At 40.3% G+C, this 15,673-nt stretch overlaps 13 protein-coding genes across 13 annotated transcripts; 6 read left to right on the forward strand and 7 right to left on the reverse strand.

The window, feature by feature from the left end:
* Window positions 1–317: 317 nt before the first annotated feature.
* Window positions 318–800, forward strand: C5L36_0A12600 (uncharacterized protein; the record flags this gene model as incomplete). The annotated part of the gene is made up of 1 exon (XM_029464302.1): window positions 318–800. One exon carries the CDS (start codon window positions 318–320, stop codon window positions 798–800), a length of 483 nt encoding a protein of 160 aa, XP_029320161.1.
* A 75-nt stretch (window positions 801–875) lies between these two features.
* Window positions 876–2,282, reverse strand: C5L36_0A12610 (uncharacterized protein; the record flags this gene model as incomplete). Its single annotated transcript, XM_029464303.1, has 1 exon — window positions 876–2,282. The coding sequence occupies one exon, from the start codon at window positions 2,280–2,282 to the stop codon at window positions 876–878; it is 1,407 nt and encodes a 468-aa protein (XP_029320162.1).
* Window positions 2,283–2,416: 134 nt separating this feature from the next.
* Window positions 2,417–2,884, forward strand: C5L36_0A12620 (uncharacterized protein; the record flags this gene model as incomplete). Its single annotated transcript, XM_029464304.1, has 1 exon — window positions 2,417–2,884. The coding sequence occupies one exon, from the start codon at window positions 2,417–2,419 to the stop codon at window positions 2,882–2,884; it is 468 nt and encodes a 155-aa protein (XP_029320163.1).
* Window positions 2,885–2,896: 12 nt separating this feature from the next.
* C5L36_0A12630 (uncharacterized protein) lies at window positions 2,897–3,325 on the reverse strand (the record flags this gene model as incomplete). Its single annotated transcript, XM_029464305.1, has 1 exon — window positions 2,897–3,325. One exon carries the CDS (start codon window positions 3,323–3,325, stop codon window positions 2,897–2,899), a length of 429 nt encoding a protein of 142 aa, XP_029320164.1.
* Window positions 3,326–3,751: 426 nt separating this feature from the next.
* On the forward strand, window positions 3,752–4,747 carry C5L36_0A12640 (uncharacterized protein; the record flags this gene model as incomplete). The annotated part of the gene is made up of 1 exon (XM_029464306.1): window positions 3,752–4,747. The coding sequence occupies one exon, from the start codon at window positions 3,752–3,754 to the stop codon at window positions 4,745–4,747; it is 996 nt and encodes a 331-aa protein (XP_029320165.1).
* A 68-nt stretch (window positions 4,748–4,815) lies between these two features.
* Window positions 4,816–5,490, reverse strand: C5L36_0A12650 (uncharacterized protein; the record flags this gene model as incomplete). Its single annotated transcript, XM_029464307.1, has 1 exon — window positions 4,816–5,490. One exon carries the CDS (start codon window positions 5,488–5,490, stop codon window positions 4,816–4,818), a length of 675 nt encoding a protein of 224 aa, XP_029320166.1.
* A 271-nt stretch (window positions 5,491–5,761) lies between these two features.
* On the reverse strand, window positions 5,762–7,720 carry C5L36_0A12660 (uncharacterized protein; the record flags this gene model as incomplete). Its single annotated transcript, XM_029464308.1, has 1 exon — window positions 5,762–7,720. One exon carries the CDS (start codon window positions 7,718–7,720, stop codon window positions 5,762–5,764), a length of 1,959 nt encoding a protein of 652 aa, XP_029320167.1.
* A 364-nt stretch (window positions 7,721–8,084) lies between these two features.
* On the forward strand, window positions 8,085–8,975 carry C5L36_0A12670 (uncharacterized protein; the record flags this gene model as incomplete). The annotated part of the gene is made up of 1 exon (XM_029464309.1): window positions 8,085–8,975. The coding sequence occupies one exon, from the start codon at window positions 8,085–8,087 to the stop codon at window positions 8,973–8,975; it is 891 nt and encodes a 296-aa protein (XP_029320168.1).
* Window positions 8,976–9,068: 93 nt separating this feature from the next.
* C5L36_0A12680 (uncharacterized protein) lies at window positions 9,069–10,280 on the reverse strand (the record flags this gene model as incomplete). Its single annotated transcript, XM_029464310.1, has 1 exon — window positions 9,069–10,280. The coding sequence occupies one exon, from the start codon at window positions 10,278–10,280 to the stop codon at window positions 9,069–9,071; it is 1,212 nt and encodes a 403-aa protein (XP_029320169.1).
* Window positions 10,281–10,557: 277 nt separating this feature from the next.
* On the forward strand, window positions 10,558–11,847 carry C5L36_0A12690 (uncharacterized protein; the record flags this gene model as incomplete). The annotated part of the gene is made up of 1 exon (XM_029464311.1): window positions 10,558–11,847. The coding sequence occupies one exon, from the start codon at window positions 10,558–10,560 to the stop codon at window positions 11,845–11,847; it is 1,290 nt and encodes a 429-aa protein (XP_029320170.1).
* A 34-nt stretch (window positions 11,848–11,881) lies between these two features.
* C5L36_0A12700 (uncharacterized protein) lies at window positions 11,882–12,589 on the reverse strand (the record flags this gene model as incomplete). The annotated part of the gene is made up of 1 exon (XM_029464312.1): window positions 11,882–12,589. The coding sequence occupies one exon, from the start codon at window positions 12,587–12,589 to the stop codon at window positions 11,882–11,884; it is 708 nt and encodes a 235-aa protein (XP_029320171.1).
* A 977-nt stretch (window positions 12,590–13,566) lies between these two features.
* On the forward strand, window positions 13,567–14,595 carry C5L36_0A12710 (uncharacterized protein; the record flags this gene model as incomplete). The annotated part of the gene is made up of 1 exon (XM_029464313.1): window positions 13,567–14,595. The coding sequence occupies one exon, from the start codon at window positions 13,567–13,569 to the stop codon at window positions 14,593–14,595; it is 1,029 nt and encodes a 342-aa protein (XP_029320172.1).
* Window positions 14,596–14,822: 227 nt separating this feature from the next.
* On the reverse strand, window positions 14,823–15,560 carry C5L36_0A12720 (uncharacterized protein; the record flags this gene model as incomplete). The annotated part of the gene is made up of 1 exon (XM_029464314.1): window positions 14,823–15,560. One exon carries the CDS (start codon window positions 15,558–15,560, stop codon window positions 14,823–14,825), a length of 738 nt encoding a protein of 245 aa, XP_029320173.1.
* Between the last annotated feature and the right edge of the window lie 113 nt (window positions 15,561–15,673).

Genomic DNA, 15,673 nt, shown 5'->3' on the forward strand with positions numbered 1-15,673 from the left:
AGAGGTAGTGAAACGTGTCGAAGTGTCAATGTAACAAGTGTTGGAATGCTGAACTCAGACAATAAACCAAGCAAAACAAGGCTAAACTCAGCTAAACGAAAAAAATGAGAAAAAGAGAAAAAGAGCCGGTTGGGGGAGAAACGAGGTGCAATGTCCCGATTGAGTAATTAAATTTGGTGTGAAATCCATGCTTGCATAATGAGGCTGCCTTACATAGAGGAAATACAAGTTGCAGTTTTAAATTATCGAGCAACTGAAGGAGATAAAGGAACCACACTTGTTGACATCTAGTGACTACATTAATAGAGACAAGTACAATGATTGAAGACGAGTATGCTCCTGCCTTTGCACCGTTCCTAGGCTTTGCGGGCTGTACTGCAGCAATGGTGTTTTCATGCCTGGGGGCTGCCATTGGTACTGCCAAATCAGGTATTGGTATTTCAGGTATTGGTACGTTCAAGCCAGAGCTCATTATGCGTTCCCTCATCCCCGTGGTCATGTCGGGTATCCTATCCGTGTACGGGCTTGTTGTGGCGGTGTTGATTGCTGGTGGGTTGGCGCCAGATGGGAAATACACCCTTTTCAATGGGTTTATGCACTTGAGTTGCGGCTTGAGTGTAGGTTTGGCATGTTTAGCCAGCGGCTATTCTATTGGAATTGTTGGCGATGAAGGTGTCCGTCAGTTCATGCACCAGCCACGTCTATTTGTTGGTATAGTTCTTATTCTCATTTTCGCTGAAGTTTTGGGATTGTACGGCATGATTATTGGCTTGATTTTAAACACAAAGGCAAACTCTTGATTAGAATTGTATACAGGATTTTATTTTTTATACTTATATTCTAATTATATATAAAAGAAACTAAAGAAGCAAACATTAACTATCGACTTCCATGGCATCCCCCGACACTACCTTACTACCAAACTGGACATTACCATCATCGTCAATATAGTTTGATTCGTTCTCCTGTAAGAATGCAACACTCCTTGAAGAGTCGAGGAACAATAAATAACTTCTTTTGATATCCTCAAGTTCAACAGTCTCACTTCTTCTCTTCTTGGCAATCAAGTTACTAACGCTGATCAAATTCGATGCGTATCTCAACGAAGTCTCTGAACCGATTTTCGTCAATAATTTCATGGCATCGATATTGATTTCAACTTCTTCCTCGTTACACCGGATTTGGAGAATTTTCATAATCTCCTCCTCGTTGTATTTCTCGGTTTTGATGATGATACTTCTATCCAACAAATCAAGTGGTAGACCATGAGGCGATTTATAATTGGTACCTCTTGTCTTTGAGATGCCCCTATTTGTTGCCATTATAACAATAGGAGAAAACTCATCTTCCAATAGCCTATTAATAAATGAAAAACATTCAATATCCAACATATGAACTTCGTCAATAAATAAAACACCAGGTATTATCTCCGCTTTACCTTCTTCCTTCCACTCTCCAACTTTTAGGTTAATTTGATCCCTGACTTCGCTTCTAATTTCACCTGTATCACCACTGAATAAGGCCAAGAAACCTTGTTGTCTAGAATTGATAACATCAATTTCATGTAGAGAAACCGTATGCAAAACTTCCTTCCTCACTTGCAACTCACCTTCTGGACATGAAATAAACTTGGTGTCTGCTCCCATGGCATCATAGTCTCTAGCTCTAGTAAAAGATCTACCTAGTTTTGTGATCTTACCATTTGCCTTGTCGATGGAAATTATATCACCGGCAACAATTTTTTCCTTGCTCAATTCATCAATCATTTTGTTACCTAATTCGTAGATTGTCTCCATATCGGTCGTTCTAATTGTAATTTTACCCTGTTTGTGACCACCTGTAAGAGATCTATCAATTTGAATCTCAACAACTTCACCCTCAATAACTTCTGTTTCCTCCTTGATTCTGATTCCAATACTTTTACGGAAACATTGTGTCAACGACTCAGTTTTGCTGATTTCCTTGCTGTACAATTCACTTGCAGTAACGGCAGTGAATGGTACATCGCTTCCAAGACTTTGTGATAATCCCATAGCTAACGCAGTCTTACCTGTCGATGGTGGACCTGCAATTAAAATCGCTCTGCCGGCAATCTGCGCTTGCTGGATCATCTTCAGAACAATACCACAAGCTTTCCTTGCATTTAGTTGGCCAACCATACCTTGACTTGTTTCCTTTGGTTGCAAATGTTCATCCAACCCAAGACCAGTGATGTGTGAATGGGAGGCAATAAGAGAAATGCTTGAGTTTTCTGTCGTAGCGCCAGTGGTTTCGATGGACATTATAGGTGTGTTACTATTTGTTGTACCAAGAGAAGAAATGGGAGAGAGGTGATATGATGGAAAGTTTCAAAGGGAAAAAGGAATCTAAGAAAATTGTACTTTCTTTAGTCAAACAGTGAAAATGGCAATTTCTCATGAAGTTTTTCTTCTACATTTTCCTTCAACATATGTTTGTTGTCTATGTGTTATTTTTTTTCGCAACTTGGTGTGTGCGAGAACAACCTTTTCCATCATCTGGCTTTAACCCTAGAGGTGTGTTCCCCATTGACATCCCTACAGTCCCTTATCAACTCACAGACATCTACACATTAATTTTAAAAGACTCGAATATAAGTTATACTGGAAACAGACAAGAGAATCAGATAGAAAGTTCCGTACCACCCACACAAATACAAATGAACCAAACCTCATATCAAAATGCACCGTCAACTATCCCCGGATGGAACGACCTCCCTGAGACAGTGGTGGCCAACAAACCGAAAACAAAAAGGAAACGCCCCGTGCATGTGTCACACATAGACCAAACCAATGCAACACAGAAGACTTCCATAGGAGTTCCCCTGAAAACACCCCCAATACCACCCAACACTAAATCTAAATAACTTTATAAACGTTTATCGCTGATTAAGTAATATATCCTTCGCCAAGTTGATCTTCATGGCTAGGTATTTACTACCACCTTTATCAGGGTGGTTTTGCATCATTAGCACTCGGTGTCTCTTTCTAATTTCGGCCACGTTGATGGTCTTCACTCCAAGGACATTCATGGCCTCTTCGGCGTCCATCTTCTCCAAGAACCCCCCAAGCGCCATCTCCTGGTCTAGTTCATGGAACCTCCTCCAATAACCGGAATCCGATGGCCATATCTTGTGTCGCTTTAACGTTATCCCATTCAATCTTGCAATTTCAAAATTCGTCAGTGTACGACATCGGATTACGGTGTTTATAGTGGCCTTTGTGGTCAACGCAGCTACAGTGACTGCTAATCCAACAATTAACGGGAGCATACTGTGGTTCCTCTGGTATTGAGAGTAGAAAATCATTCAAATGGCCTCTATAACTGTTTCCCCACACTACTCTAAAATCCGATCCCACTGTTGATTTTACACCTTCCCTCCCTCCAAAGAGTGCAAGAAAAAAAAATTCGCTCTTTTGCGCGTATCACGTGACTTTGGGGGTGGGGGGGAGCTTGACGGATTATTTTTTCTACGATGGATTTCTCAAATCCGAGTGTTGAATGAGTTGTTGGCTAGCCAGGTGGAATTTCATGTTAAGCAATTTGCTGTTTTGAGGACACGTATCAAGTGAAAAGTGTGACTGTGTACTTGCATATATCTACCTATATACATATATATATATAAAGGACGCCTTCAATTTGTTTCTTGGTTGCCTCTGCGAGTGATTTCTAGTTGGAATACCTGAACATTATCGGTTGCTAATAGTATAGGTTTCAAGGGAATCCTATAGGAATGATCAAGTTATTACTATGTGTTGGTGGCATCTATGCTACATTTCTCACCTGGGCATATCTACAAGAGAAACTTACAGGCAACTACTCGCTCGATGGGGGTGAAGCTTATATTCGTGCTCCGCTATTCCTCAACATGTTGAGCTCGTTTCTCAGTATAGTTGTTGGACTGTTTTATTTGAAAGTGCAGACTAGAGGAACACCGAGGAAGAGGGAAATGAAAATGTTCCCCAAGTTGCCAATGGGTGCATACCTGTCACTGGTACTAATTTCCGTGGCACAGTCTATTTCGAGTCCAATCAGTTATATGGCCTTGGAACATATAGATTATGTCCTGTATTTGCTTGCTAAGAGCTGTAAATTGATTCCTGTGATGAGCGTGCACTTTCTAATCTTTGGTACAATCTATCCCCTCTACAAGTACATTGTTGCATTGGTTATCACCAGTGGTGTTTGTATTTTTTCAATTGGAGGTAAGAGCTTGTCACTAAAGGGAGGAGGCGATGTCAAATTGGGGATGACCATGTTATTGATTTCTCTGTTTCTGGATGGGTTTGTCAACTCTGCCCAAGATATGATGTTCAAAAACCCTAGAGTGAAGGGACTAATCACCGGTGCACACTTGATGGTGTATTTGAACATCATGAAGTTTATCTTGATCAGTGGGTATACGTTGATATTTACCAATCAAATCCAAGAGGTATTGACGTTTGTCAAAGTCAATGGCAATCGTGCCCTTGTTGATATGCTGCAATTTTCCCTTTGTGGGGCATTTGGACAGATTGCAATATTCATCACGTTACAAGAATTCAGCTCGGTTGTTTTAGTTACCGTTGCAGTTACACGGAAAATGATTAGTATGTTATTGAGCGTCATTATTTTTGGACATTCTTTAACTAGCAAGCAATGGGTAGGTTTATTCCTCGTCTTTGGGGGCATCTTCTTAGAGAGTGCGTCCAAGATATTCAAGCCAAGGGAGAAATTAAAGGAGACGTAGAGATATATATTTGAAATATGAATAATAGTACATGGATATATATAAATATGTGAGAAATGATTAAACAATTAAGTGTAGCGTGCTAATTGTAGTAGAGAATGGGCTGCTCCCATTGATGAGGGAGTCGATTGAATGCGAGATGGTGAAGGTTGGGATTTCTTTGTTCGTACTGGGGTGGACATTACCAGGGAGGAAAATGAATGACGTCTCTGTAAGCTAGGTTCCACTGAGGCGCCACTTGGTTCATTTTCGTTTATGCTTTCCAAGATTGTGGACTCGTTGTGTTCGTCGATAGTGGTGTCGTCATTAGAAGGATAATTGGGGAACAACTTACTCACTGGCGGGAGTTTGATATTTTTCTTGCTATTATTAGATGGAGCAATTGCAAATTTTGAAGGAGAGGTCATACTGGAATGGAAGGACAGAATATGAGGAGGAGCAGACTTAACTGTGTTGTTGAAGTGACGGTTGACCCTCTTAAGGGCAGCGCTGGTGGCCTTCTTGTTGATGATGTCGTCCATAGTCAGTCTTGAAGGATGGGATTTTGGTAGCCGGAGTCTCTCAATTGGTGTGCCTGTCTGGTTTGTTCTCACTTTGAAGTAGGCCAGCTGTAACTTCATCTTCAGTACCCGTGCTCGCTTTGTCCGTGGAGAGACACTGACGTTGCCGTGATGTTTGGAGAGCTTTGTTGGCGTCCTGGTATTAAGCTGCGCTTGGGATAGTTGTTCAAGTGGTTGTCTCATTAATAATGAATATGTCTATATGAGGAATATGTCTATATGATAAATATCTCCAAGTCTAACGTGGAAAAGAAAATAAAGTATAACAACTTATCCAATGACAAAATCAGTAAGGAAAATCTTGATAGAAATTGTTGTTATCCTTCTCTACTATTTGTGCATACTATAAACTAATGGTGCACTATATATCCTCTACCCTCTCCATAAGAACACGAAATGGAAACCCTCCCGGCGCGTGCCTTCCGCATCGGGCAAAACGTCAACACCGGCCACTTCACAAGGGGAAAAGCGCGTCGGCCGTTTTCTTGAGGGTGCTGAGCCCCACAGAGTTCTCAATGTGAGAACCTGCACCACCTGCAACTCGTAAAACTAAGGCATTCAGTTGCGCTGAGCCAAGAATGTCCACGTGCTCGGCAGTGCCGGCTCCGCCACGAAGGTCGAATTTCTCCGGAGCATGGTTGAGCTCAACAATGGTAACTTTTGAACCTCCTGGATTGTACATACTGAGCCCCCTCTGCCAGATATGGGCATGCAAATGTGTGAGAAGGGAGACAGTACCATCTCCATTGCTAAAGAGGACACCTTCATCACTGTCAATATGTACACCTGTTTCTCTTTTTGTGGCATTGTGATGGTGGAGGCCATCTGTATCGTTGGCAATAACATTGGTGGTATCACTGACTTCTTCAGGCATGTAATTGTAAGCACGTTCGGTAGGTGCCCCCACCCCATAGAAGCAAAAGATCTTCATGTCAGGTGCATTGGGGAGTGCAACTTCAAGAGGATTAGTCCATGTACGTGGATCCCTCTCGTTGGTCCTCATTTCCTTGGCATCTCTCGCATATCCAAACGAATAGTTTTCTCTAACACGGTTGCTGAACCATTCAGGCCCGTTCCCAAGTAAAAACTCGATACTTTCCTCCATTGTCATGTTGGAATACCCACTGTTTTCCTTAAATCTCAGAAACTTTCCAAAAGTGTCTCCCTGACATTTACCTTCAGAGTTGTCATCGTCGTCATCTGGAGCTCCATTCATGTCTCCCCAAACTAAATTGCCCCCCTTGGGTATCATACTAGGGATGCCTCCAAATGTCCTCAACATCTCGGCCCTCTCCTTCCGTGAAAAGAACTTCTCGAGCCCATGCATGGCCAATTGGTTCAATTCGACGGTATCCTTCATCTCACCTGATAATAACGCAGTAATCGCCTTGGGGGTACCTAACATGGATCCCGCTATATCAACATACGCCTCAATATGATCATTGACCCACCTCTTACCACCATTCCCAAACCCTTTACCCTTTGCTTCAACCCATTTGAGGAAAAAGAAAATCACTTGTGACCCCATGGAATGACCAACTAGTACACTCTTTTTACCGTTTAATTGCTTACTCATCTCAATTTGTGCCTTTAATTTACTGAAAAACCCATCTCTTCTCTCTAAATCCATATATGTCAATCTCCAATCATATGCTGCACTAAACATATTGTCTGGACCATATCCAATAGCTGCCAAGTTCTCCAATATCTTATTCCAGATCCAATATCCTGTAATGAAAAAATCAGCTGCTTCAAATCCTTGAGCTGCCCTTAATTTAATGCCAGGAGGATCTAATCCTGTCTCGGGATCAAGCATTATATGTTTTAACCAACATGCCTTCTCCATAAGCATCGTACGTAACATGAAAAACGACCCCCATAACCGCTTCCGGAAATACGGAGTACTTGGACAATCCGGCGTACCTTCAAGCCCCCAACTCTCAATGCCAGTGGAAATAACCCCCGGTACAAGAATGACATTATGCTCAGCATGTAATCCCTCATTTTTCTTTAATGATTTGCCGATTGCAAACGCACCCGTCTCCCCTTTAGGAGAATCCAATTTTAAAGAATCCGGCAAATACTCTTTCCACTCTTCAACTGAAAACTTATCACTGATCTTGGATAGATTATCAAGGGATAAATTATCAAAATTCACATAGTCATCAATTAAATCACTTTTTATGTGCTCCTTATTGGTATAGGCTGCCACAATAAGTCCAATCAAAATACCAATAAACAATATGAATTTCCTCTTCTCCCAGAAATGATCCCGCTGATTCTTAATCTTGACTGTAACTTCAGTGCTCTCACTAGAGATTTCCTTTATGGTATTCCCTACCTTCTTGGCCTTTTCCTTCTCACTCACTTTCCCATTTCCATTCTCTTTGTTTTTTCTACGTCTGGCCGGCATGCTTGTCGTGTCTAACTTCTATGAAAAAAACTAACAGACTCTTTTAGAAGTGTCCGCCCCATACAATTAATAAACATCTCATGTTTTCTTTGATTTGATGACCCGAGGCGTATGCGAATATCGAGGAAAAAATAAACTAAATATTAAAAAAAAAAAAAAAAATACCCTCATTATTTCCCGAGCCAAATAACTGGAAAAAAAGGGAAACGCAACCCTTAATCGGACTTACTCCAAAAATTGCCACTAAAGATTATCAGCAAACTCATTTGGTTTTTTTTTTTAATAATAATTTATCCTACAGTATACTATAGTGGCATATTCTAAACTTTACCAATTAAGGGGTTTCAAGTTAGTCCTAGAGGCAATGACATCCCAATATTTGAGAAGCAAGCTTTCAAGTTTCAGGGAATATATAACCCCCATCACCCACCATTCCACATTCACCACGACTGGAGAGATAACCCCTGCTGAGTTTGTCCAAGCTGGTGACTACTTAACATATCGATTCCCCACTTGGCAATGGTCTCCTGCGGATAAGGATAAGTCTAAAGATTTTCTACCACATGATAAGCAATTTCTAGTTACTCGCCATGTACCTTCCTATGTTCGTGCCTCAGATTACGAAGTTTGCGGTGAAGTGGATCTCGAGGTCGACGATAATTGGGTCGCTGCATCGCCAACTACAACAACTTCAAATGATGTGGTTGATCAGGGTAGTGTCAAGGAGTTATCCGATGATGATCCTGAAGTTGAAGACATTGATGAGCTAATCGACGAAAATGCCGAGGATGTCCAATTCTTGGATTCTAAAATTTCAAGAAGACCCAGTCAGTCAGGTAAAAGGTTCTATGATTTATATATTAGCTACTCGACTTCCTACAGAGTGCCTAAGATGTACCTAGTTGGATTCGATGCCGACAACGTGCCGTTGACTCCAGGACAAATGTTTGAAGATATAGCCAGTGATTATAGACATAAAACGGTGACTATTGAAAAATTACCCTTCATGAGGAACACCACCTGTGTGTCAATACATCCCTGTAAACATGCAAATGTTATGAAAATCCTAATGAGGCATGCAATCCAATCAAGAAACGCACAGAATGAAAATACACAACATGGTGACTCTGATGATGATTGGCAGGACCTATCAGGTGAAGGAATAAGAGTCGATCAGTACCTTGTGGTTTTCCTCAAATTTATGGCCAGTGTTACACCTGGTATCGAATACGATTATACTATGGATGCATTGTAGCTCATCTTCTTCTCCCCTTTTCTTATTCTTAGTTCTTCATTATTTTTTTTTTTCTTTTTTGTTGTCGTCACTATATTTTATTTCTATAATATCCTATGTATCTTTTCTCCATATTCTGATACTTTTGTCTATAGATCCACTGACTAGCATTTCTCCACTTTGATCAAAGGTAGAGCATAAGATTCCTCCTTCATTCGCCAATGATCCAGGGACCACTGGCTGCTGTCCATTTTGAAACATTTCACCGGTTTCCCAGTCCCAAAAGGCAAACTTACCATCGTCAAAACCAGCAAATACTACACCATCCTTTGTGCTCAATGTATTTATTATTAGATTACCGTGTTCCAAGACGTCGTGCTTCGGTACTTGCCAATCTTGTAGAAATTTGCAATCAAGGGTGAATTTCTTGACGCCATCGCTGGAACCACTAACTAATTCATGCTTATCCTCATTAACACAAAACGAACGCACACTCTTTGCATGATAGGTGATGGTGTCTGTAACTTTACCCATCCTTAAATCCCAGGTTTTCACTGTAGAATCAGACGAACAACTGATAACTTGTGGTTCATCACTTTCACATTTGACCTTATTAACAAATGACCTATGGCCGGTCAATACGTGGATTGGCAATCTCGTACGTATATCCCAAACACGAACACTTGAATCTCGTCCTCCTGTCACAATAATATCCAGATCCGGATGTACATCAACACTATAAACTGCTGACAAATGGCCATGGTAATCTCTGATGACCGAATTCTTCTCTAAATCCCAACACTTGACGGTCTTGTCCTCACTAACAGAGAATAGATATGGATGTCTAGCAGATATTGCCATATCAGTAACACTCATGATATGTGATGTCAAGGTATACTGTAGTTCGCTTGTTATTGTATCCCACACCTTTATTGTTCGATCACTGGACCCAGTAACAAAAAATCTGTTTTCCGGATCAAATGCACATGATGTAACTTGTCCTGTATGGCCAAGTATAACTTTCGATAGGTTCCAGTTTGGTTGGTTCGATGGTGCATTTATTAACGGAGTGTTAATAGTTGGTGTAGGAATAGTAGCTGTTCCTCGCAAAGTTAATGATGTGCTTGCAATTGGTAAGTCTAATTTATCAATTGGTAAATCTCTCAACCCATATAGTATCGAAGTCTTTGATGTTGTTCGCATATTATAGAGATAATCAGGGAAATATCGATTTCTTAGAAAGCTATGGTATATTTCCCTAGCATTATCTGTAGTCTCTTCAAAAACTATATTTTTTATATCGTCCTTCAACTGTTTATACGACATTGTGTTTACAGTTGATAATAAGAGGTGCACATACACACCCTCACAGACACTAGTTTATGGAATAAACAGATCCTCTTGTTTCCTTATGGTCTTTGAGTGCGTATGTGTAAATGCGTTTGCATTTGTACTATACGCATTTGAGAGGGGTGTGTAGATATTTTTTTTTTCTTTTTTTTTACATGAAATTTTTCAAGCCTTTCATATTTTTTTTTTCTCTTCTTCCTCTATCTTAGATAATTAATAATCACATTTTTTATTAGATAAGAGTTAGACCAGTATGAGTGAATACGAGCAACCAGAGGAAGACGTTGTTATTAATGAGGAAGAAGTTGCAGAGGTTATCGACGATGCGACTCTGGATCAAGATGAACCAATGGAAGAAGATATTAATGTTGAAGATGAAATTGAAATGAACGGTTTTGATGAAGAAGCATTACAAGGTAACGGAATCAAGATCAACGAAGATGGTAATATTGAAATTGACATGTCCAACAATTCGCAGTCATATTTTGAAGATCATCAAGATTCTATTTTCACGGTTTCGACACATCCAACTTTACCAATTGCATTTACAGGTGGTGGGGACAATGTTGGTTATTTATGGACAACACATTCAACCCCTGCAAAGACTATAACTAAACTTGTCGGGTATGGCGAAAGTGTCATTGCGTCTCAATTTACACATGATGGGTCATACCTTGTTACTGGTGACATGAGCGGGAAAATTATAGTCTTTAAATCGACAAAGAAAGGCCAACTGTGGGAAAAATTTGATCGAGTTATTGAAGATGTTGATGAGGTTATGTGGATCAAGGCGCATCCTAAGGAAAACATATTTGCATTTGGTGGAATTGATGGTTCGGTTTCGGTCTACTCGATTGAACCGAACCTGGAATTGATTTTTTCGGGCTATTCACATTCCACTGAGTGTACAAATGGTGAATTCTACCAGACAAATAACTTGGACGAACTAAAACTCATTTCAATTAGTGAGGATGGATCTATCATTGGTTGGAACTGTTATACACAGCAAACCGAATTCAAATTTGATTCGACCAATATGAAAGGTTTATCGCCACCATGGGTTACAATTTCTTCGAACATCAACTCAAAAGCCGTTGCAATTGGATCTAGAGATTCGCAGATTGCAATTATAAACACTGAAAATGGATCGATGTTGACCATGTTCACCGCAATGGAGCAAAAGGACGATTCTGATATCTACGATTCATCAATCGAGGCCATTGCATGGTGTGATGTCTTGAACATCATGGTTGTTGGGTTTGTGTCTGGTGATTTGATGATTTTCGATACAAATACATGGAAAGTCAGGAAAACTTTAAAGTGTGGTGATGCAGTCACGAAAATTCAATTTTTAGAGAAGTCCCCTGTTTTCCTTGTGTCCTCTATGGATGGTAAGATCTACAAATTTGATGTTAGAACTGGAGAGTTACTACATGAATGTGTTGGACACCATATGGGTATCCTTGATTTTAGTATTGACTGTTCGAAGGAGAGAGTGGTTTCTGCTGGTGATGATGGTGTTTCGTTGGTATTTAAATATTAGCCAATACGACTATATACTCTAATATCCTGTAAGTTTATAAATTTTTCATTTTTGATTCGATAACTCTATCAATATATGCCTTTAATGGTGTCTGTACTTGATCGTTACTTAGTTGGTTGTTGATGATGAGTTCGACTTGTTTGGCAATGAGTTTACCTGTCACATCGACCTCAATATTGACCCAGTCGCCCTTTGACTTTAACGGCATGATCACCTTGGATTGGGTGTACGCCACCATCATAATCTGGAAGGTCTTGAGCTCATAGTCGACGTTAATGACAGTCAAAGAGGTACCGTCGATACAAATGAAACCCTTGTGGACAATGTAATTAATGAATTCCTCGTCTCTTAGTTTAAACGTGTATATCGTCGAATTGCTCTCTCTTGACTGGTCTACAATTTGGGCAATAGTGTCAACATGCCCCTGGACCATGTGACCCCCAAACCTAACATCACCGGAAATGGCTCTCTCCAAATTCACCTTGGAACCTTCCCGTAGAGCCCCTAAATTGGTCCTCTTCAACGTCTCCTGCGAGATGCCCACTTTGAATGTGTCCGTATCGAACTCTGTCACCGTTAGACACGTGCCGTTCACAGCTATGGAGTCGCCCAAATGACAGTCTCCTAAAATAGAGGAGGCGTCCTTGATAGTCAACGAGACCCCGTTTCCCCCAGAGAGGGAAGTGTCATGCGTAGCATACTCAGCCACTGTCCCCATGCACTCAACTATCCCCGTAAACATAGTAGTAGGCTATAGGCTTTCTTCTCGTCATCACAGAGAAGCCATATAGAGACATATACATATTATTACATGGACTTCTAGGCTTACTTTCTCACATACTTTTCACGTACTTTCTCACATATTTACTAATACACAATTTTTACATTATGTGCATTTGTAAATTGCAATGTAGGATTTTCCTCATTGACAAGGACAAACCCTCATTTGGGAGGAAAAGAAAAAATAACTTCTCCGTTTTTTTTTGTTTTTTTTCTCAGATGAGCCGCCACTGTTTTTTTTTTTTTGCATCCCCCTTTTTCCAATTTGTCATGACTATAAAAGCGCGAATCCCCCCCCCTTGTCTCCCGCTTCTTTCCTGCCATGCGAGATTGCTCATTCAATTTGCCCTTCTCTTGATGTGGCAATTTATCTCCAAAACTGACAGCTTAAGCTTCTTTCCAATGTTGGTTTCTGGTAAACGAATGCCATAGAGAAAGGCTGGAGATACAGAGACAGGCCTGTGGTTGTTTCCCACACGGGTTTGTTTTTGATTCTCCTCGACATGGTTTGTGTGCTGAATATATATAAATATTCATACACCTCTATCTAACTATCTATCTATAAAAAATCGCAATGTAGTAGCTATATTAACATTAACTATGACAATAATAACAATAGCAATACTGAAAACAATGATGTTATTATTATTATCGTGGGCAATACCAAAAACCGAGGTCATTCAAAAGGGCGCACATTGGTGGAAAAACAATACTTGCGCGGAAAAAAAAAAAAATAATATCTGCCAAATCCTAAACTGCAAATCATGGATTGCAATTCTCCGTTATCTATATAAGGCTAGGAGGTTGCCAATCGGTATATAATAGTTGGGGGGGAGGAGGAGGAGGATTCTCTTTAGATTATCACTTGATACAAATCAATCGGTTATCTTTTATTGAAAAGTCAAGATACAAACCAACCAACTCAACGAAAAACAAATTATGTCCAATGTTAAAGTAGCCCTACTAGGTGCCGCTGGTGGTATCGGCCAACCACTTGCTCTATTACTTAAGCTTAATCCAAACATAACCCATTTGGCACTCTATGACGTTGTGCATGTTCCTGGAGTGGCTGCAGACCTACACCATATAGACACAGATGTAGTGATTACCCACCATTTGAAAGATGAAGACGGTACGGCCTTGGCAAACGCCCTCAAGGACGCTACGTTTGTTATTGTCCCCGCCGGTGTTCCGAGAAAGCCCGGCATGACTAGAGGTGATTTGTTCACAATTAATGCCGGTATATGTGCCGAATTGGCTAATGCTATTAGTTTGAACGCTCCTAATGCATTCACCCTTGTCATTACCAATCCGGTCAACTCGACCGTTCCTATATTTAAGGAAATATTTGCTAAAAATGAAGCCTTCAATCCAAGGAGACTGTTTGGTGTAACTGCTCTAGATCATGTTAGATCAAATACTTTTCTCTCGGAATTAATTGACGGTAAAAATCCCCAACATTTTGATGTCACTGTTGTTGGCGGACACTCTGGTAACTCAATTGTCCCCCTATTCTCCCTTGTTAAGGCTGCCGAAAATTTAGACGATGAAATTATAGATGCCTTGATTCATAGAGTTCAATACGGTGGAGATGAAGTAGTGGAAGCAAAGAGCGGTGCGGGCTCGGCAACTCTTTCAATGGCTTATGCCGCTAACAAGTTCTTCAATATATTGCTTAATGGATACTTGGGTTTGAAGAAGACAATGATTTCAAGTTATGTCTTTCTAGACGATTCAATCAACGGCGTCCCTCAATTAAAGGAAAATTTGTCTAAACTTTTGAAAGGTTCCGAGGTTGAGTTACCAACTTATTTGGCTGTTCCAATGACCTATGGTAAAGAAGGTATTGAACAAGTCTTTTACGATTGGGTGTTTGAAATGTCACCAAAGGAAAAGGAAAACTTCATTACAGCGATTGAATACATTGATCAAAATATTGAAAAAGGTCTGAATTTTATGGTACGTTAACGTTGAATCTTTTCTACTGATTTTGCCGGCCTTCTTTGCCTCCTTTGATCCTACCGTCTGTTTTAATTATTATAATTGAACTATATATAAATATACCCAACTTTCTCAGATGGAAAATATCCCTCCATTTTACCCAATTTATTCCAAGCCTTATTTATTTTGTTTTGTTTCATGTATTTACTTGTTTATGTACATATATTTATATGTATCTACTTACACTTAGATTTTTACTTCTCATACTGTTTGTCCAAAGCTTTGTAGAAAATAGCTAGGTTCCGTGAACTGCTTCTGTGGATAATACTAATGAACGCACCAACAAACGGTATAAATCCAATGCCCAAATCGACAATGATATTCATCAACATCTTACCAACTTGGTTCAAACCAAGAAAGCCGTCGTGTACTTTGCGTATTTTCAACTTCTTCCCTTCAACTCCAACCTTATAACCCAATCCGACAGTTAGCATACAGTAGAAAATCCATAAGTTAATTGCAAAAACCACATAATTCCCAATGACTGGCACAATTTGCATGAACGGCGCAAAACCAACACCTATCCTTCTTGACTTGTGGACAACTTCTCCGGCATCGTCTCCAGTTTCTGGTTTAGGCGACACTTTCAAGGTACCCTTGTTGACTAGGTTCTCAGCAACATACTCCTCCTCGATAACTTTGACCGTCTTTGTGCCAAACACATTGTTCAATAGTTTGGAGGCTCGCATACCGAAGACAGACTCGTCCATCCAATAGCATGTACTCCGAATGCTCTCAATCAACGGTATCAAATCGCTTGGTGTCTTTGGAGGCGGTGTTCTAGGTTTCATCTTCGCCTTCCCGTTTCCTGTTTCTTGGACTTCAAAATACGGGTCATATGCATCTTCATTGGTGAACCTGAACAGTTTGGGCCGAGTAGTGCCAAACACCTTCAACAGTATAATCTTCACTCCTTGGTCGATTAGAAACATGCTTATATGTTTGCCGGTATTCTTAAAGTGTATACTGGAGCCCTTTTAATCACATTTTTTTTTACTTGTCAGTCTCCATACGGAGTTTAATGTCCTTATATCGATCTTCATCA

The sequence above is a fragment of the Pichia kudriavzevii genome, chromosome 1, assembly GCF_003054445.1.
Source record: "Pichia kudriavzevii chromosome 1, complete sequence".
Taxonomy (NCBI): domain Eukaryota; kingdom Fungi; phylum Ascomycota; class Pichiomycetes; order Pichiales; family Pichiaceae; genus Pichia; species Pichia kudriavzevii.